This window comes from Cyprinodon tularosa, unplaced genomic scaffold (genome assembly GCF_016077235.1).
Source record: "Cyprinodon tularosa strain WSP-4 unplaced genomic scaffold, ASM1607723v1 ctg45, whole genome shotgun sequence".
NCBI lineage: Eukaryota > Metazoa > Chordata > Actinopteri > Cyprinodontiformes > Cyprinodontidae > Cyprinodon > Cyprinodon tularosa.
The window spans coordinates 542016-557533 of record NW_024039174.1 but is presented as its reverse complement, the minus strand read 5'-3'; the positions used below and the strand labels follow the sequence as shown (position 1 = coordinate 557533).

At 41.1% G+C, this 15518-nt stretch overlaps 2 protein-coding genes across 2 annotated transcripts; one reads left to right on the top strand and one right to left on the bottom strand.

Moving 5' to 3' along the window:
• Nucleotides 1-719: 719 nt before the first annotated feature.
• tox4a (TOX high mobility group box family member 4 a) lies at nucleotides 720-7562 on the top strand. The gene is made up of 9 exons (XM_038300493.1): nucleotides 720-1163; nucleotides 1248-1313; nucleotides 1408-1701; nucleotides 3296-3517; nucleotides 4032-4370; nucleotides 4461-4541; nucleotides 4631-5281; nucleotides 6831-6973; nucleotides 7053-7562. The coding sequence occupies exons 1-9, from the start codon at nucleotides 1059-1061 to the stop codon at nucleotides 7108-7110; spliced, it is 1959 nt and encodes a 652-aa protein (XP_038156421.1). The 5' UTR covers nucleotides 720-1058; the 3' UTR covers nucleotides 7111-7562.
• LOC119793348 (E3 ubiquitin-protein ligase RNF135-like) lies at nucleotides 7456-15065 on the bottom strand. The gene is made up of 7 exons (XM_038300494.1): nucleotides 14709-15065; nucleotides 13555-13872; nucleotides 13401-13478; nucleotides 12008-12089; nucleotides 11828-11917; nucleotides 8567-8623; nucleotides 7456-8487 (listed from the first exon to the last, which is right to left on the bottom strand). The coding sequence occupies exons 1-7, from the start codon at nucleotides 15018-15020 to the stop codon at nucleotides 7955-7957; spliced, it is 1470 nt and encodes a 489-aa protein (XP_038156422.1). The 5' UTR covers nucleotides 15021-15065; the 3' UTR covers nucleotides 7456-7954.
• Nucleotides 15066-15518: the final 453 nt, after the last annotated feature.

Here is a 15518-nt window from a genome sequence, read left to right as displayed (position 1 = left end):
TTGATTGCATCGACTCATTGACTCAAATGCAATCCCTCACACTAAGCATGCTTGTAGCGACAGTGGAGAGGAAAAACTCCCTTTTAACAGGAAGAAACCTCCAGCAGAACCAGGCTCAGTGTGAGCGGCCATCTGCCGCGGCCGACTGGGGTTCAAGGAGATAGAACCAGAGATAAAGGGATCTTACTTTTCAAACTTTTATATATAACAAAGGGCAAAATGAAAGCCTTACAAGGTTACATTAAGTTGACACCTACGTTTTTTAGAATTTTTCCTCCCCTTAAACTAATCGCATCATCTTAAAAATTTATATCTTACAAAGTTTTTCTTTCTAGACCACTATTTCAATCATGGCTAGTTCACTTTTGTAACGAGCTGTAACATTTTGCCATCAGCAAATGTCACGTCATTTGCCTTAAATATAACACCTTATCAGAATTAAACTACCTTAATGTAGCACTTATAGACGCACTTAAAAAGCTCGTGGGGGGGGGGGGGGGGACATGACGTGCCCCGATGTATGTTTTTAATTCGATTCAAAAGTACAATATTGATATTAAAGTCAAATTTTATAACTCAGAATTGCTGTTTTTTATGGCATAACATGTCTTGGTTTCTCTGCTGTTGAAACTGGCTGACTCCTATTACACAATTACCGTATTTTGCACTGAACTTCCGTTTTACCAAAAGCCCTTGAATGCAACACAGTTCCACCGTGTACCCACAGAGGGCGCTAGCAGTCTTGCATTGATGTGCATGCTTGTTTTGGGCCTTTATAAACTTTAGCCTGTCTATGGACCAACACTTTTATTCTGCTGATTAAAACAGGCCTTTTGCAGCTGTTTGTCATTTTAAATCGTATAATTTTAATCCAGTTAAGGTTGAAAGCCAAATTCTTTAAATATCTGCTTCAACAGTAGAAAAACCGCTAACCGCCTGGTTGATGCTAGCTAGCAGCGATTGTTCAAGATGTTACAACCAGTCTGTGGGACGATTTAAGAAATATCCGCTTCAAGTATGAAAAATGGGACCTTTTTTTTAGAGTAACCAGTAAAAAAATGGATCTTAAATTTTATTCCGAGCTGCCAGATGGCTGCTCTTCAAATGTTGATGCGGAGTTTATGGAGACTCAGGAATACGGTGGTTATTCTGGGGAGAACAAGGTAAGGGTCGGTGCAGCCTTAGATGTGTTTATTATAAAGTATCGTGGATTTATCTGTGAGTGAAATGTTATTTATTTGCTGCAGTTTTCAGAAAGCAGCGACAGCTACCTGGCTATCAGTGGAGCTGGGCATCATTTCTTATCCGCAGAGGTTAGTGATCAAACTTTAGGGGCGTTTCATCTGCCTTATATGATGCCGTGTTTTTAATGACTGAAACCATCCCTCTTGTTTTGCCCCCTTACAGCAGACATTTCACACTCCTAGTCTCGGAGATGAAGTTTTCGAGATCCCCCCGATCTCCCTGGATCCAGACCAGGCTCTGAGCATCAGCGACTCCCACTTTGATCTGACCGATGGCTCTGACGACAACAGCGGCTCTTCCGGTCCCAGAAGCCTGGTGAGCAACCTGGTGGTGGAGGCCAATGATCCATCCTTCGCCTCCACCTTTGTAAACACAGGATCCCAAAGTCTGGAGCAGCTGAACCTTGGAGCGATAGGCCAAGCTGGAGGAGGAGGGCTGATAAGCTCCTCTGCCCTGGTGAGTGATTCACTCTGGAGCAGTAGGGTTCCTATTCACAGGCTTTATACAGGGTTATTTAATGCTTTTTATTGCTTCTTTAATGCTATTAGAAACCATTTAAATGCCATCAACAAGTACCCATGACTTATATATATATATATATATATATATATATATACATACATACAGTGGATTCTGCTTATAGTGATCACATTGGTCCAGATTCAATTTGAACACTTTAAGCGATTGATGTCTATATCCGAATTTACTGTTTTCACTTTTCACAATTTCACTTTTTATGCAGAACATAATCTAAATGCCATTTTTGTGCTTTTACAATGAGAAAAATGAAATGAAACAGATAGCTTCTGCATTTACTGAATTTTATTACAGTACCATGCAACTTTAATTACAGTATACTGCATTGTGTGTGCAGACATTACTCTGGTAGCCTGGTAAGTCTGAAGTTTGAAAGAAACGATTTAATAGAACAACAACATAGAACATAACTGCAAAATTAAAGATAGCCTACATCTGTTTTGTGTTGCGGATCTGCTGCACCGCATTAAGAAATCACTTCACATATTTATCCCTGGTTCCCTGGATCACAGTGTTGTCCAACATGGAGTTTACTTCTTTTTCAAAACGATGTAAAAGGTCAAAGTTTTTGAAACCAACATGCAGGACATCAATCTTTAAAATACATACTACATTCCTCATCTCAGTTGTGGAAGAGACAACAGTCGCCACATCTTCATCCTCCCCCTCCTCGCTGCGTGCAGCACTGGTATTTGCACCAAAGCGCTCTTGTACCTCCACAATGACGTCTTCATCCTTCACGGGCTCTGACAACGGAGTGCTGTCATCACTTCAGTCTACTTATTAATTATTTCTGCACGTTTACATTCATAAAATGGCCAAAAATGAACACTATAAGCAGATTTCTTGATTACTATAAACAAATTATTTAAACAGCATTTGTATGGAAACCACTATAAGCGGATTCTACTATATATATGTATGTATCTATACTTCATTACCTATTTTTAGTAATAGAGGTAATTAAAATTAATTAAAAATTAAATTATAATTTTTTTAATTAAGGCCTTATTGAAATTAAAATTTGTTTTATTTGATTATTGTGGCATTTAAATTGCTATATTAAAGAAAATGTTTATAAAAACAATTTAATCAGATATATTATATCGCAATATATTTGTGTGAAGCTGCTTCTGGTTGATCGTGAAGCCGTATGTTCGGAAAAGAAGCTTGAGGTGGAGAAAAAGCCAAAGAATTGGAAAATGCATATTTGGAAAATGTAAATGTCTCCAAAAGTGGCTGCTATTTCTAATAACATTAAAATAGCATTAACTTAGAGTTACTCATTCCTGTATAAGCCCTGTCATTATTAAACATTTAATTCTACTTCAATGCGATAAATTCTGTTTGTCCACTTTTTCATCCATCTGTCTGTCTGTTCTTTCATCTAAAACTGTTCATGTAGAAACCTCCATCCATCCAATGATAAATCTGGGAAAAGGAATTTGACGAAATGTTCAATTTGAATGTGTGCCAAACTGGTTAAAGTTTGTTTGCTCTACTTTCTCAACAGGAAATGGGGACTTCCAGCGGCTCGCATTTCAGCCGTTCTCCTCCCATGACCATTGATGTTCAGCTGAGTGAATTGGGTCATGGTCTTCTGAACCCATCAGAACTGACGCTGGGTCTCAGTGGGAATACCTCTGGCCATCATTCGGATGCAAACGACGAGCCGTTGTTGATCTCCTCATCTCCTCTTGGTTCCCCTGTGGATGAGGACATGGATGACTTCAAGGTAAAGAAAATTTCAGTCTCCTTGAAGAAGTCTTCTCATCCTATTGGACATTTTCACATTTTGTCAAATCCACCAGCATCAATGTTTTCTGTTAGGGTTAGCTTTATTTCATTGAGCCGCGCTAAGTAGTGCATGTCTGAGCAGTAGAAGGAATGTTTTCACATATTGATTAAAAAATAATCCAGGTATGCAACACTTCCCTTATTTAGATTAACTAGAGATACTTTTTGCTGCAGTCATAGCTGCCAATATTACACTTACTGACATACTGTCAGTTTTAAGTCCACACCCAAACATTTGGTTAAAATTGAAATATTTTCTTTAAATGTTTGATGGTGTAAATCCGGTTTTAAACAGGAATGCCCTGTCTTTATCTCCGCCATCCCTGCTTTAAAAAAACAAAAGGAAAATCCCTGCGTTATAATACTGCCACTGCTGTGTATTCTTTGCACCAGAATCATCATAATAATAATGAATGGTTGTATTTTTATTGTTTGCTTCCTTCCACATGTAGAGAAGCCTCCTGGTGGACTCCCCCGTGTCCCTCTCCTCCTCCCCTACCCTCTCCCACATGTTCTCCAACCCTGCGCCCCCCTGCTCTGCCACCCCAGCGGCACCCAGGAGGGGTAGCGGGAAACCTGCCGCTGTCGCCTCTGCAGCTGAAGCTACGGGAGGAAAGAAGGGACGGAAGAGGAAGGATCCTAACGAGCCACAGAAGCCGGTCTCGGCCTACGCTCTGTTTTTTAGAGACACTCAGTCGGCCATTAAGGGCCAGAACCCCAGCGCCTCCTTTGGGGAGGTGTCAAAGATCGTGGCGTCCATGTGGGACAGTCTGGCGGAGGATCAGAAACAGGTGCTGCATTTTTTTTTTCTTCTTGATGATCTGGAGTAGTGGTCGGAGGAATTATATCCAGATTTGGGAATGATTATTTGTTTTCTATAGGTTTACAAAAAGAAAACAGAAGCTTCCAAAAAGGAGTACTTAAAGGCGCTAGCAGCGTACAAAGCCAGCCAGCTGTCACAGGTGACGCCATGCTGTCCTGCAGAGGGAAAACCCCCTTACTCTGTTTTTTTTACTCATATTCCTCTTTTTTTTAAATTGCCTCCTTGCAGCCAGTTTCCTTGGAGTTGGAGACTTCTTCGCCTGTGGTCAATCTGATCCCATCAGCTCCTGCTGGACAACAAACCATTCTTCTGCCATCAGCAATCGGCAGCGCAGAGGCCAACACTAATATCTGTGCCTCCAACATCATCCTGGACGTCCCTGAGGTGATGACACCCTCCCACTTAGAAAACCAAGCAAATGCTCCGGGTGCCATCCTGGCTCCAGCCCAGACCATCACCAAGATCATAATCCCAAAGCACTTACTGCAGGGCGGAGGTCAGGTGGTCACCCTGTTATCTGGGGGGGTTGGTGCAGCGCAGCCAACCCTTCTGGTCTCGAGCGCCTCCCGTCAGCCGCCGCCTCTTCAGCAGATGCAGAACGCCCCGCCTCCTCCACGGCTCCAGCAGATGGCGCCCGCTCCGCCTCCTTTACAGGCCAAACCCAGGGAGGGGGCGACGGCGTTCGGTCAACCCGCTATCCTCACGGCCACGCCTCCACCGCCGCTCCAGATCAAAATAGTCCCAGCACCCGTCCAGGTTCAGGACCGACTGGCTCCCGCCGTTGTTGTACCCAGTATTGCTGCTGCAGCTACGTCAGGAGGGAGCTCTGCTACGGCTTCAGGTGACGACGACGTCACAGAGGTGCTGGATTCAGATGAGGTAAACTTTCAAATCAATGTTTCTGAACGCTCTCCTGCTGCAGTCCAAACTTTTAAACATTAGGCTCATATTTAGAAACCATGCGCTATGTCATGACTCATTTCTTTGGATTCGCTCCAACAAACTCAGTGTTTTTCAGCTGAATCTGATGTAATGGATCAACACAATACTCCAAATGAGAGATGTGTGGTTTGCACATAAATATCTGAAAAGTGTGGCTGAAAATTAATAATGAAAAACTTTTACAGTTTTATATCAGGACCTGAAGCAGCAGAATTAATCTAGAGCTAAAGGAATTAGATCTAAGGATCAATGTTAGTGACTCAACACCAGCAGACCGTAACCACGCCCACTAACTTTCTCTCATTTTACCACTGTGACGTTTTCATTACAGCAATTCCAGCAGTTAAAACTGATTAATTAATTTTTTAAAAGGGGATTAATCCACATTAAACCAAATTAGGTTTCCTTGTAGCCTCAAATATTGGCTTCTGGCTGCAACCGACTGAGGCTGAATGGTTTTAAAACTTCATAACATGACTGTGATATCATTATTATTTAGCATTTTACAAACAAACCCTTATAAACCGTTTTGTAGTTTCATTTACTTTAGTTCAACACCAGCTGGGTGAGCACTGATTCAAACTATCCAACACTCAAATCAGTCGCATTACCATGGCTACTAGGGGTGGGTATTGGCAAAGAAGTCATTAATCGATTTGAATCACGATTCACATGCCAACGATGCGATTCTATCACGATGCATCACGATACTTGAAATATTGCGATGCATTGCGATATTTTCCCTGAACACTGTAAGAAAAAGATACAGCCCTTACCAGTGGCTGACTGGCTGGGTATGATCTGGATATTGTCTTCAATTGATACATAACTGAAAGCAACTGAATTCATACATAGCTGTATTTATTGAAACGACTTTTTGAGGTGTTGCCATGAAAACAAATACTGGACAGAAATATTACTATTACTGGCGTGGACACACTGTCAAAAAGATCTTAGGATTCATCAAACTTAAAATAACAAAATAAGGATAATCAGTGCCATTTACATGGCCTCAGTGGTCCTTCTGCAAATTACGTGCATCATATCAATTTCATTTTTACCTTTGTTTTTAAAGCCAGAATGCATCCAAGCATCTGACTTGAAATGTGATGGAGCCGGGGGGCGAATTTTCTCAGTCTCCTCCATATTTTGTTTACGAATGACTCGTCTCAGTATCCCGCATGACACAAAGCAGTGGGCGTCAACATATCCGCAGCGACATCTGCTGGACTGGAAGTTGTATTCCACTTGGTTTGGCTGATGTGCGCCAACCAATCATGTATTTTATTTGTTCAATTTTTTATTTTTTTTAATCGATTTTTGCCTTCAAGAATCGATGCAGTAGATCACAAAAATTAGAATCGCAATGCATCATCATAACCATTATTTTGCACACCCTTAATCTCTACCTCTTTAAATTAGTTTTTGCAGCCTTGTGTAAACGGATCAGACTCAGCTGCCGCTAATGTTTGGCTCTTATTTCCAGGATGTGATGGAGGTGAGTGCGTCCACCGGTGATGCCTCCGTGAAGAGCATCTGTGTGAGAGCGGGCTGCACCAACCCGGCGGTGGACAGCAAGGACTGGGACAAGGAGTACTGCAGTAATGAATGCGTGGCCACTCACTGCAGGTGTGCAGGCCTTCCCTCCTGTTTGTTTTTCTTTACAGCCATTAGAAAGCATTTTCTGACAGATGTGCTGTTTTTGCAGGGATGTCTTCAAAGCGTGGTGCTCCATCCGGAACCAGAACCTAGGGACTGTGAAGTGAGCATCATACAGATGACGCAGCTGGGAAATCAGTTTTCTGTTGTTTTTTTTTAAATATAGGTTTAAAAAAAAGACTTAAACAGAGTGAAGTGACAATATTTGTCACTTCTTTGTGTGTAAATTGTACTTTAACACTTTTGAGGAAAAGACATTCATCAGTTAAACCGATCCAGAACAGGAGGCCTTCATTCCTCTCATGTTAACCTCAAAGGACGTTCTAAAGGCAGCTAGTTACGTTAAAAAAGGAACTGTAAATTTACTTTTTTTTTTTTTTTTTTTAAACAGCTGAGAAATGTTTCCAGTAACAATAGATCCAAACAAAAAAATGACTTCATTTGTGTGTGTGAGTTTTGTTTTTAACGGCTTTTTTTATAAGTGTAATTTTTAATCAGGCAGTTCAGTTCTTCAATGTTCAAATGTTATTTTTTTTTTAATAAAGAAAAAATAGGAAGACCCTGGTTTCTGCAGTTTCCCCATTTCCCTAAGGTGCCTCCAAATCGAAAGCTTTTCTCTTCAGTTCCTGAGATTTAATCTGAACGCTTCATGCCTCCTTAGAAGGATTTTAGTTTGACATTTCTTTACATTACTGATTTAACACAACAGCATGTATGATTGAAAAACAAGAACCCTAAATATGAGGTAGGGAATTTTATCAGTACGAAAAACTACTTTGTCATGACACTGAAGAAAGTTTTGATATATTTACATCATTAATATAAATCAACCCCTTTTAAAAATAACCTATTTAGTTGATATACATAAGAAAACACTTTAATCAAACATCTCCTGAGCTTAAAAGTAAGTGCAAGGCCTCTCGGTAGTCTGGATGCTTGGTGGAGGATTGTTCATAAAAACTTCACTACAGAGGCTCTGCTGGGTGGATCTACATGATAAAGACCCAAACCCAAACAAAGCGACTCCTTCAGCTCTGCCTTGAACTGGTGCAGCAGTGTCTTTATGGAACCCACCGCGCTGAAGCTGATTCTGCCCTCCTCAAAGTTCACCTCCACTGTTATTCTGCTGCTCTGCAGCGATCCCGCCACGGCGGTTCTCTCTTTATCGTGGCAGGCGTAAAGCCCACCCTGACCGCTGTAGCCGAGGCTCCAGGACTCTGCGTTGTGTCCGAACGTGCTGTTGTCTCCGGCCTTTCGCTGGATGCTCCTGTAGGACAGGGCGATGTCCCAGCAGCCCTCGGCCTCCACCTCCCAGAAGTGAGCCCCGGAGGAGAAGCACGGCCTGGAGAGGACCTGCGGGGCTTCGTCGAAGCGACTGTCGCTGGGGGGATAATGCAGCGCTGCTTTTACTCTCTCCGCTGTCTGGAGGTCGGCAGAAAATCCAAGGAGACGACTGGCAGTGTCCATGTCCCACATGAAGATCCCTGAAAGAGGAGGTGACACACTGAAGGACAACACGCTCTCCCAGATCCATGCGAACTTTTAAGAGGGACATCTTCATACCTCCATCCTCAGGATGTGAAGCTCTGTGGCTCTTCAGAGGATGATCAACCATATGTTCTATGCAGGAAGATGGATATTTCAAATTAACATCTACAGCTCCAGGGTTTGAAAACATGCATGGTAGGAACTCACAGTATTATCAGCTAGCTTATTGGTATCGGGCGATATTGACTTATTGAATAAAAATTTTGGTGTGTTTTTTTTTAGTTTTTAAGTTTCAGAAATTGATACAGGGACTGATAACTGCACAGGGCAAGTGTGCCATCGTGTCTTTTGATATACTGGTGTTCTTTATCGGTCAAACACCTAATATCATGCATGTCAGATTAATTTTGGACCTTTAATGATGCTTTAAATTGCTTTTCCTTTTCCCCACTGAGCACAGATTCCTAAGAATTAGAAGACCAAATTATAATATACTGGAGATTATCTGAGGCAAACAGGGTTATTCTCATTTACATTACAGTAAGTTGCACTATTTGTAGCTTGGACAGTAGATCACTTTAGTTTTTTGGCAGAACTGGAGGAGTTTGTGACCTTTGTGATATTAGGAAAGTACGGAAACATCTTAGTTTAATGAGAAGACCTGAGATAAGTGAACAAATAGTTGAAAGTTTTAATGCCTTAAATGATTGCCTCTCTGCTTTGGGTCCATTGCAAACACATCACAGGTTGTGGTTTGTTAGTTGTTGTTTTTTTCTCCAGCTTATGCATCATTTAAAATCAAAATAACAGTTTAATTGAAAAATTGGATCCCAACCTTTCAAGAAATTATTGCTCTTTAAATCAATTTTCAGAATCTGGCTGAAAGTTCATTGTATAATTAGAGGAACCCCTTGACCCTGTCCAAGTTTCACACTTCTAGCTGGCAGGTATCAAATTTGCTAGATTTGTGTTGGACACGAGTATCTTAAGGTTACAAGACACTGAACCCTTGTGGACTAGAGTTTCATAGCCCTAATCAAGGCAGAAACATCTGAAGGTAGTGAAAGTGCTTTCCAGTGTCCAGAAATATGATTTTTAACCAGTGAAGAAGAAAAGAGGGATCTATGGTTCAAGTTGAGCAAAATGCTGATGTTTCTGCTCAGACTGTGATGTCACCATTGGACTGGTCAAATTTAGATACAGTAGAAACAGCTAGTATTGCAGCAAAGATGAAGATCCTACTGTGATCTGTAGCGGTCCAACATGTGTTAACATGCCAAACTACGCACACACTGAAGGCAGTTTTAGAACTGCCTTCAGAAATGCTTTCCTTTCCTGTTGTGTAATGCCCTTGGTTTATGATGCATGCTCAGACGGATCCTTAAAGGAATTGTGGAGGATTTTTGTGAATTTTTTAGAAAAAGACCTGCCCTCTCCAGTAAAAAACACATGCCCTGTACCCGCTCCTGAGAGGGAACGCCTACTAAACGCGTGCAAGAGCATGCAAGAGCCCATTTCTCCTTGTGCACTGTTTAAACGTTGCTGTTCTCATAGCTCATACAAGCTTACTCTGTCTGAACATCCGCCCTAACCTCTAAATCCCTCAATCCCTATATAGAGCAGAGACTTTATAGTTAACCTCCCGTTCGGACAGATAACTACTTTTTGCTCCCTGTTGGTCACGTAACTCCTTCTACTCTGCGCGGTGCCTGCGGCTGTGATAGCAAATCCCATAATGCTTTGCAAGAACAGCTCTCCATGCCTCGGCCATCTTCAAAGAACCATGGTTAAAAAGGTGAGCTTCAATGACTGTCTGAAACCGCAGCTCACCACGGATATATGCCTGAAAGTGCGCTTGCGCAGAAAAAGATAGCTAACTGGAGACGATCACAAAGGACAGCCTTATGTAAACATACAGTATAACCAGAATGATTGACAATTAGGAGGACCACTTATTTAGTTGATCCACCCGGAAATAAAAGATTATCCTGCATACCTTTAAAGCGAACAGGTTCAGGAATGATGGTTGCTTTGGTGGAAATGCATCTCAGAAACCATCATAGGTTTCTATGATGATCACTACAAACATTTTTCTTGCAGACACCAAACAGCTTTTGTCTACAATTCAAGGATGTCAAAAAGATTGAGCTATGTTCAATCAAGTGTCAATCATGTCCAACTGTTGATGACCAGTTTCTGATTAGTGTGAGCTTTGATGATTCCAGGATTGCTGATAACAACCAATGTAATTTTATCTGAGGGTATATTAGGGCTGGGCGATATAGAAAAAAAGCTTATCGATAAAAAAAAAAATGCATATTGATTGATATCGATAATTATTGAAAATATTTGAAACCATATTTTATGTGCAGGTATGCCTGGACTTTTTATAATATTGCTAAATGATTTAATTTTAATAAAGAACACAAACACAGACTTTGAATTAAATCTTTATTTAACCCCCCACCCCCCGGTTGGAACCTGGTTCTGCTTAGTTTCCTCCTTTAACCTGAGTTCATTACTTCATTACTTTGAAGTTGCTGGCCCCTCAGCATTTTTCTCTCAATTGTTAAAACTACGTGGGAAACTGCCCAGAACTGAAAATATATATATATATATATTTCCCGAAGATTCCTCAGAGGAGAGCCGCGCCGGGGCCTACACAGCTTGTTCTCCTGCGGGTGTGAGCGGCTGAGATGATTAAAAAAAAAGTTGGTTGTGTTATCAGACTTCGTTTTCACTGGTTCCCTACACATTTTACAGATGACTGTGGTTTGTTTTTTGTCCGACTTGCCATAACCGAAATGCTGCCAAACTGGCGAACTACAAAAACCCTTCTTTGGAACAATTTCCTCCGCCTCTCCTTGCTGCGACATCTTCATGTGCTCTGTGTTGTGGTTTGAGAGGGCGGCGCTTGGTGACGGCGTGCCTGGGTCCGCGATTGTGATTGGTTGGGAGGAAGTAGTGACTAGCATAAACCTACATGCTAGGCTACAATGAGAAGGAAGGAAAACAGCGTTTCTTTTTTATCGAACTTTTATCGACTTTCTTTTTTTCTATTGCGCCACACGTCTATCGATCGATATATATCGTTATTGAATTATCGCCCAGCCCTAGGGTATATCATCATCAGGGTTGAAACGTTTACTTTAACACAGCTGAGGATGTTTAGATGTTAGATACTGTAGTAGAAGCTATAAATGTGATCTATTGGTCTAAAATTCCCTCTTTAATGAACACAAAGACCCGTTTCCTTATTAGTCTTTGCAGGACCAAGCTCATCTTTGGAATCAAACCTAATGCTCCGTTTCTGACCGTACGTAGGCAGAGGATCACCTGCTATGCTGGAATAAATGTGATGCACTCGACTCTGCTGCCTCTCCAACGCGTCCATCAGCGTCTGGTTTTCCACAGAGTAGTTGTATGCTGGTGGAGACAGAAGGCTGACGTCAGTTCAATGGTGTAAAAACAAAGAACAAACGCATAAGATTTAGAAAGTGACGTAATCTCTCTCACCGTAGTAGAGGACGATGAACCAAAGAAAGAGCAGGACTACTGTAACGCCGTTAAGGCGGTCAAAAGGGTTTCCTCTCTGTGCCTGGATTCAGGAAACAAAGATTTACTGACATCTGACCTTTGGAAATAACCCTAATTTATTAAATCCTTTACATCTTCACATGAATAAATCACATTACAATCATAACCCTAGATACAGTGGAGGATTTTTGCAAATTTCTGAAAAGACCCACCCTCTAGAAAAAAAGTGCACATGCACAGCCCTGTACCCACTCCTGAGAGGGAAAGCTTATTAAACGTGCGCGAGCCCTTTTCTCCTCGTGCACGCTCTAGGACGGCCTAATGTAAACATCACCAGAATGATTAAAATTTAGGAGGACCAGTTATTTTGATGATCCACCCGGAAAAAGAACACCCTCCACTATACCTTTAATTTCACTGGGTTTTTGTAGGGTGGAACAACTCAGAGTACTTTTCAGTTCCATCTACATGTTTTTTAGAGGTTTTAAGATGAGTTTTTTTTTTTTTCTACGCTTCTTTGTAACTTACCTCACGCATTCTAGCCATCAAGGCAAAAAGACAGTAACTGCATTTCTGGTCTAAAATGAGTTTTTATCATTTTCATGATATTTAATGAATATTATGACTAAATATCTTATATCAAATGTGTGTCGTTTTGGAGAAAATGATACAGTAATCTAGCTACAACTAATTAGGCTGGACGACATGATCACTTTAAAGTAATTCAGAGTTCATGCCCAGCTCTGCCCAGTCACTGCCTTTTAGCTTAGTAGGGCAGTATTGCTAAAAAAAAAAGATTCAGATGGATATTGCTCTGGACTTTGATTAGGCCAGCGCCCCCCTCCAATCAATCTTTTTGACAGGAAACTGCAGTAAAGCAGCAAAATTATCCATAACCTTCATTAAATCACAATCAAAATTATTTTGATATTAACTGTTTGTTTTACAGTGTAACAGCATTTATCATTGCTATGAGGGCCCTTTTTTAAATTACCTTTCAAAATTGATCATTTATACGGGTCACATCTACTGTGACCCCTCTGCAACTATCCCACAGGGGGCGTTTTCCTCACTTTGTGAACCGCTAGACTAAGCCATTCCAAACCATGACTCTAACCTAAATCAGTCTATAACAGCTCCTGCTTTATGTTTAGATTTCCGCCCGTGTCTAGCATCCTTTACAGATTCTAGCAAGTTTTCCCCTAGGAGTTCACTTTATTGATTTCTATCACTGTCTCTGCTTTAGAGAAACCACTGCCATGGAGATTTTAATTCCCCTCTCTTTTGCTCTGTATAATGAAAAGCTCCATACTTTTGCAAGACATCATAAGCCTTAAAATAACCCAAGAGAGTTTTAAGAAAGAGGACTTACTGCAAGCTGACTGTTAAGAGTATTTGTAGATTCTTCAATTTGCTCCTGAAGCAATTTAAAGTGCTGGTCCATGTACTCCTGTTGAATACACATAGATTGATTACTTTTACAAATCACTCCCATGACACACCATCAGGAGTGATGCTGAGCTCACCGTCAGCTGTCGTCGCACGACAGTGGAGGCATCTGAGGCTGCGCTGAGCTGCTTGCTCTCCAGGGCACACATGTTACAGATATAGCGGCGGGACGAGGTGCAGTAGTACCTGAGCACCTTGTCCTGATGATCCGGGCATTTTCTCTCCAGCAGGTCACTCAGAGGTTCCACCAGGGGGTGTCCTGTAAACGCCTGCAGCTCTAAGTGGTCCTTCACGTGCTCTCTGCACAGTGATACCTCACACTTGAGGCAGGATTTAAATGCTGGAGTTCTGCTCTTTGGACAACAGTCACAGTACACACGTTCAGCCTGCTTTTCCTGCAAGGTAAAAAGCAGAGATGTAGCGATCAATTACCCAGAGCATACCGATGATCCTATAATCAGCTGATAGGTAAAGAACTGCAGGTCCAGTGAAAAAATCTCCCTATTTATTTTTTTATATCTCACCAGCAAAGAGCAAGTACATGAGGAATTATGAAACCAATAGTGGTTTTTATGTTATTAAATACTGTTTAGCTAAGAGGGTTACTGTCAGGACTGCAGTCCTAGTGTGACAATAAAATGTTCTGCCTCAGTCTTGCAGTCTCACTTAACCAAAAAGTATGGTTGAAGCATCAACTAATATCAAGAAGACATAGTCATATTTACTACTGTTGCACCGATGCCATTTTTTGGCCCTAATATCTGCCTGTGCAGTATCGGCCGATACAATACCGATACCATTTGTCTGAAATTGATTTGTGTGTGTATATATGAAGAACTGCACACTACTTGGATGTAAAATAATGTCTTTGTCAAGCTGCTGTCTACCTTTGTGAAGCAGTAAAAAGACTAATACAAGGGGAAATCCAGTAGAACTTTTTATTACCTACCTGGAATGGGTGACAATAGTTGAATAAACTTTTGACTCTCAAAATTATACCGATACCACCATTTTAGTGCAGTATCGGTATTGGTGCAACACTAATATTTACAGAAACACCGATACTTGTTCAGGGATTTTTTTTCTTAAACAATACATTTATATAAAAGGACAAACTACAATGGTTGAAAGGTGGAATCTGCACGTCAGACTTCAAAGAATGCCAAAAATCAGTATCAGCCAAAAAATAAAAACTAGACTAATTGGTGCATCTGTACTAAAGCAGGTATACCTTCCTTCTCTTGCTCAGTTTGAAGTCCTCTGTGATGCTGACCAGGGCGTAGTTCTTCTGTAACTCCAGCCCCTGTCCAAAATCAGCCCTGCAGTCTGGACAGCGGAAAGGTGCATCTGTGGAGTGTTCCTGCAGCTTTTTCACACAGTCAACACACAAACTGTGACCACATGGCAGCTGACGGGGGTCTTTAAAAATGTCCTGACACACTGGGCACATTAACAGCTCCTCCAGTCGGTTCTGTTCTGCATCCTCCATCATTAATAGTGCCAAAATCCGTGTTTTCAGTTTTAAGAGTGAAAGTGGAAGCATTACTTTAGCACGACTTCCTGGTTGGGCGGGGCCAAGGGACCGACAAGTATGCAGCTTTCTCAACCCGCCTTTCTGTTTTTGTTCACGTGCAAACAGAGGATAGCCAGAATTAAATATACAAAAACATTATTTACTAATTACTAACTAATAATTATTGGCATTTATATTCAGTTGCGTTTGATAGATATCCTAAAACAACGTCGTTAGTTATAAAAGCTAACCGGGCCTCAGGCGATGCGTGGCCGCGTTCGCCATCTTGTGAGTGGCACATTGTCGCTTCAAATCCTCTATTTTAACGCGTAAAACCGCGTTTGGCGAATCAATAAAACACCAGATTTTCAATTAAATGTATGTCCCTTGTGTTTATCATTATGCGTGGAAATAATTAGGAATTAATAAAATTGTAATTAACCAACCTGAAATAATTACATTTATATAGGGATTATTTTAATAAAAAAACATAATCTTAACAAAGGAAACTTGTGAAATGCACTTTAA

Bases quoted from the DNA above. Each gene is read 5' to 3' on its own strand.
- tox4a (XM_038300493.1), top strand. From the start codon at position 1,059: ATGGATCTTAAATTTTATTCCGAGCTGCCAGATGGCTGCTCTTCAAAT. The intron at 1,314-1,407 runs GTTAGTGATCAA...GCCCCCTTACAG, and splicing joins ATCATTTCTTATCCGCAGAG to CAGACATTTCACACTCCTAG. The intron at 4,542-4,630 runs GTGACGCCATGC...GCCTCCTTGCAG, and splicing joins AAGCCAGCCAGCTGTCACAG to CCAGTTTCCTTGGAGTTGGA.
- LOC119793348 (XM_038300494.1), bottom strand. From the start codon at position 15,020: ATGCTTCCACTTTCACTCTTAAAACTGAAAACACGGATTTTGGCACTA. The intron at 13,479-13,554 runs GTGAGCTCAGCA...TGTATTCAACAG, and splicing joins TCGTGCGACGACAGCTGACG to GAGTACATGGACCAGCACTT. The intron at 8,488-8,566 runs GTATGAAGATGT...CTCCTCTTTCAG, and splicing joins TTCACATCCTGAGGATGGAG to GGATCTTCATGTGGGACATG.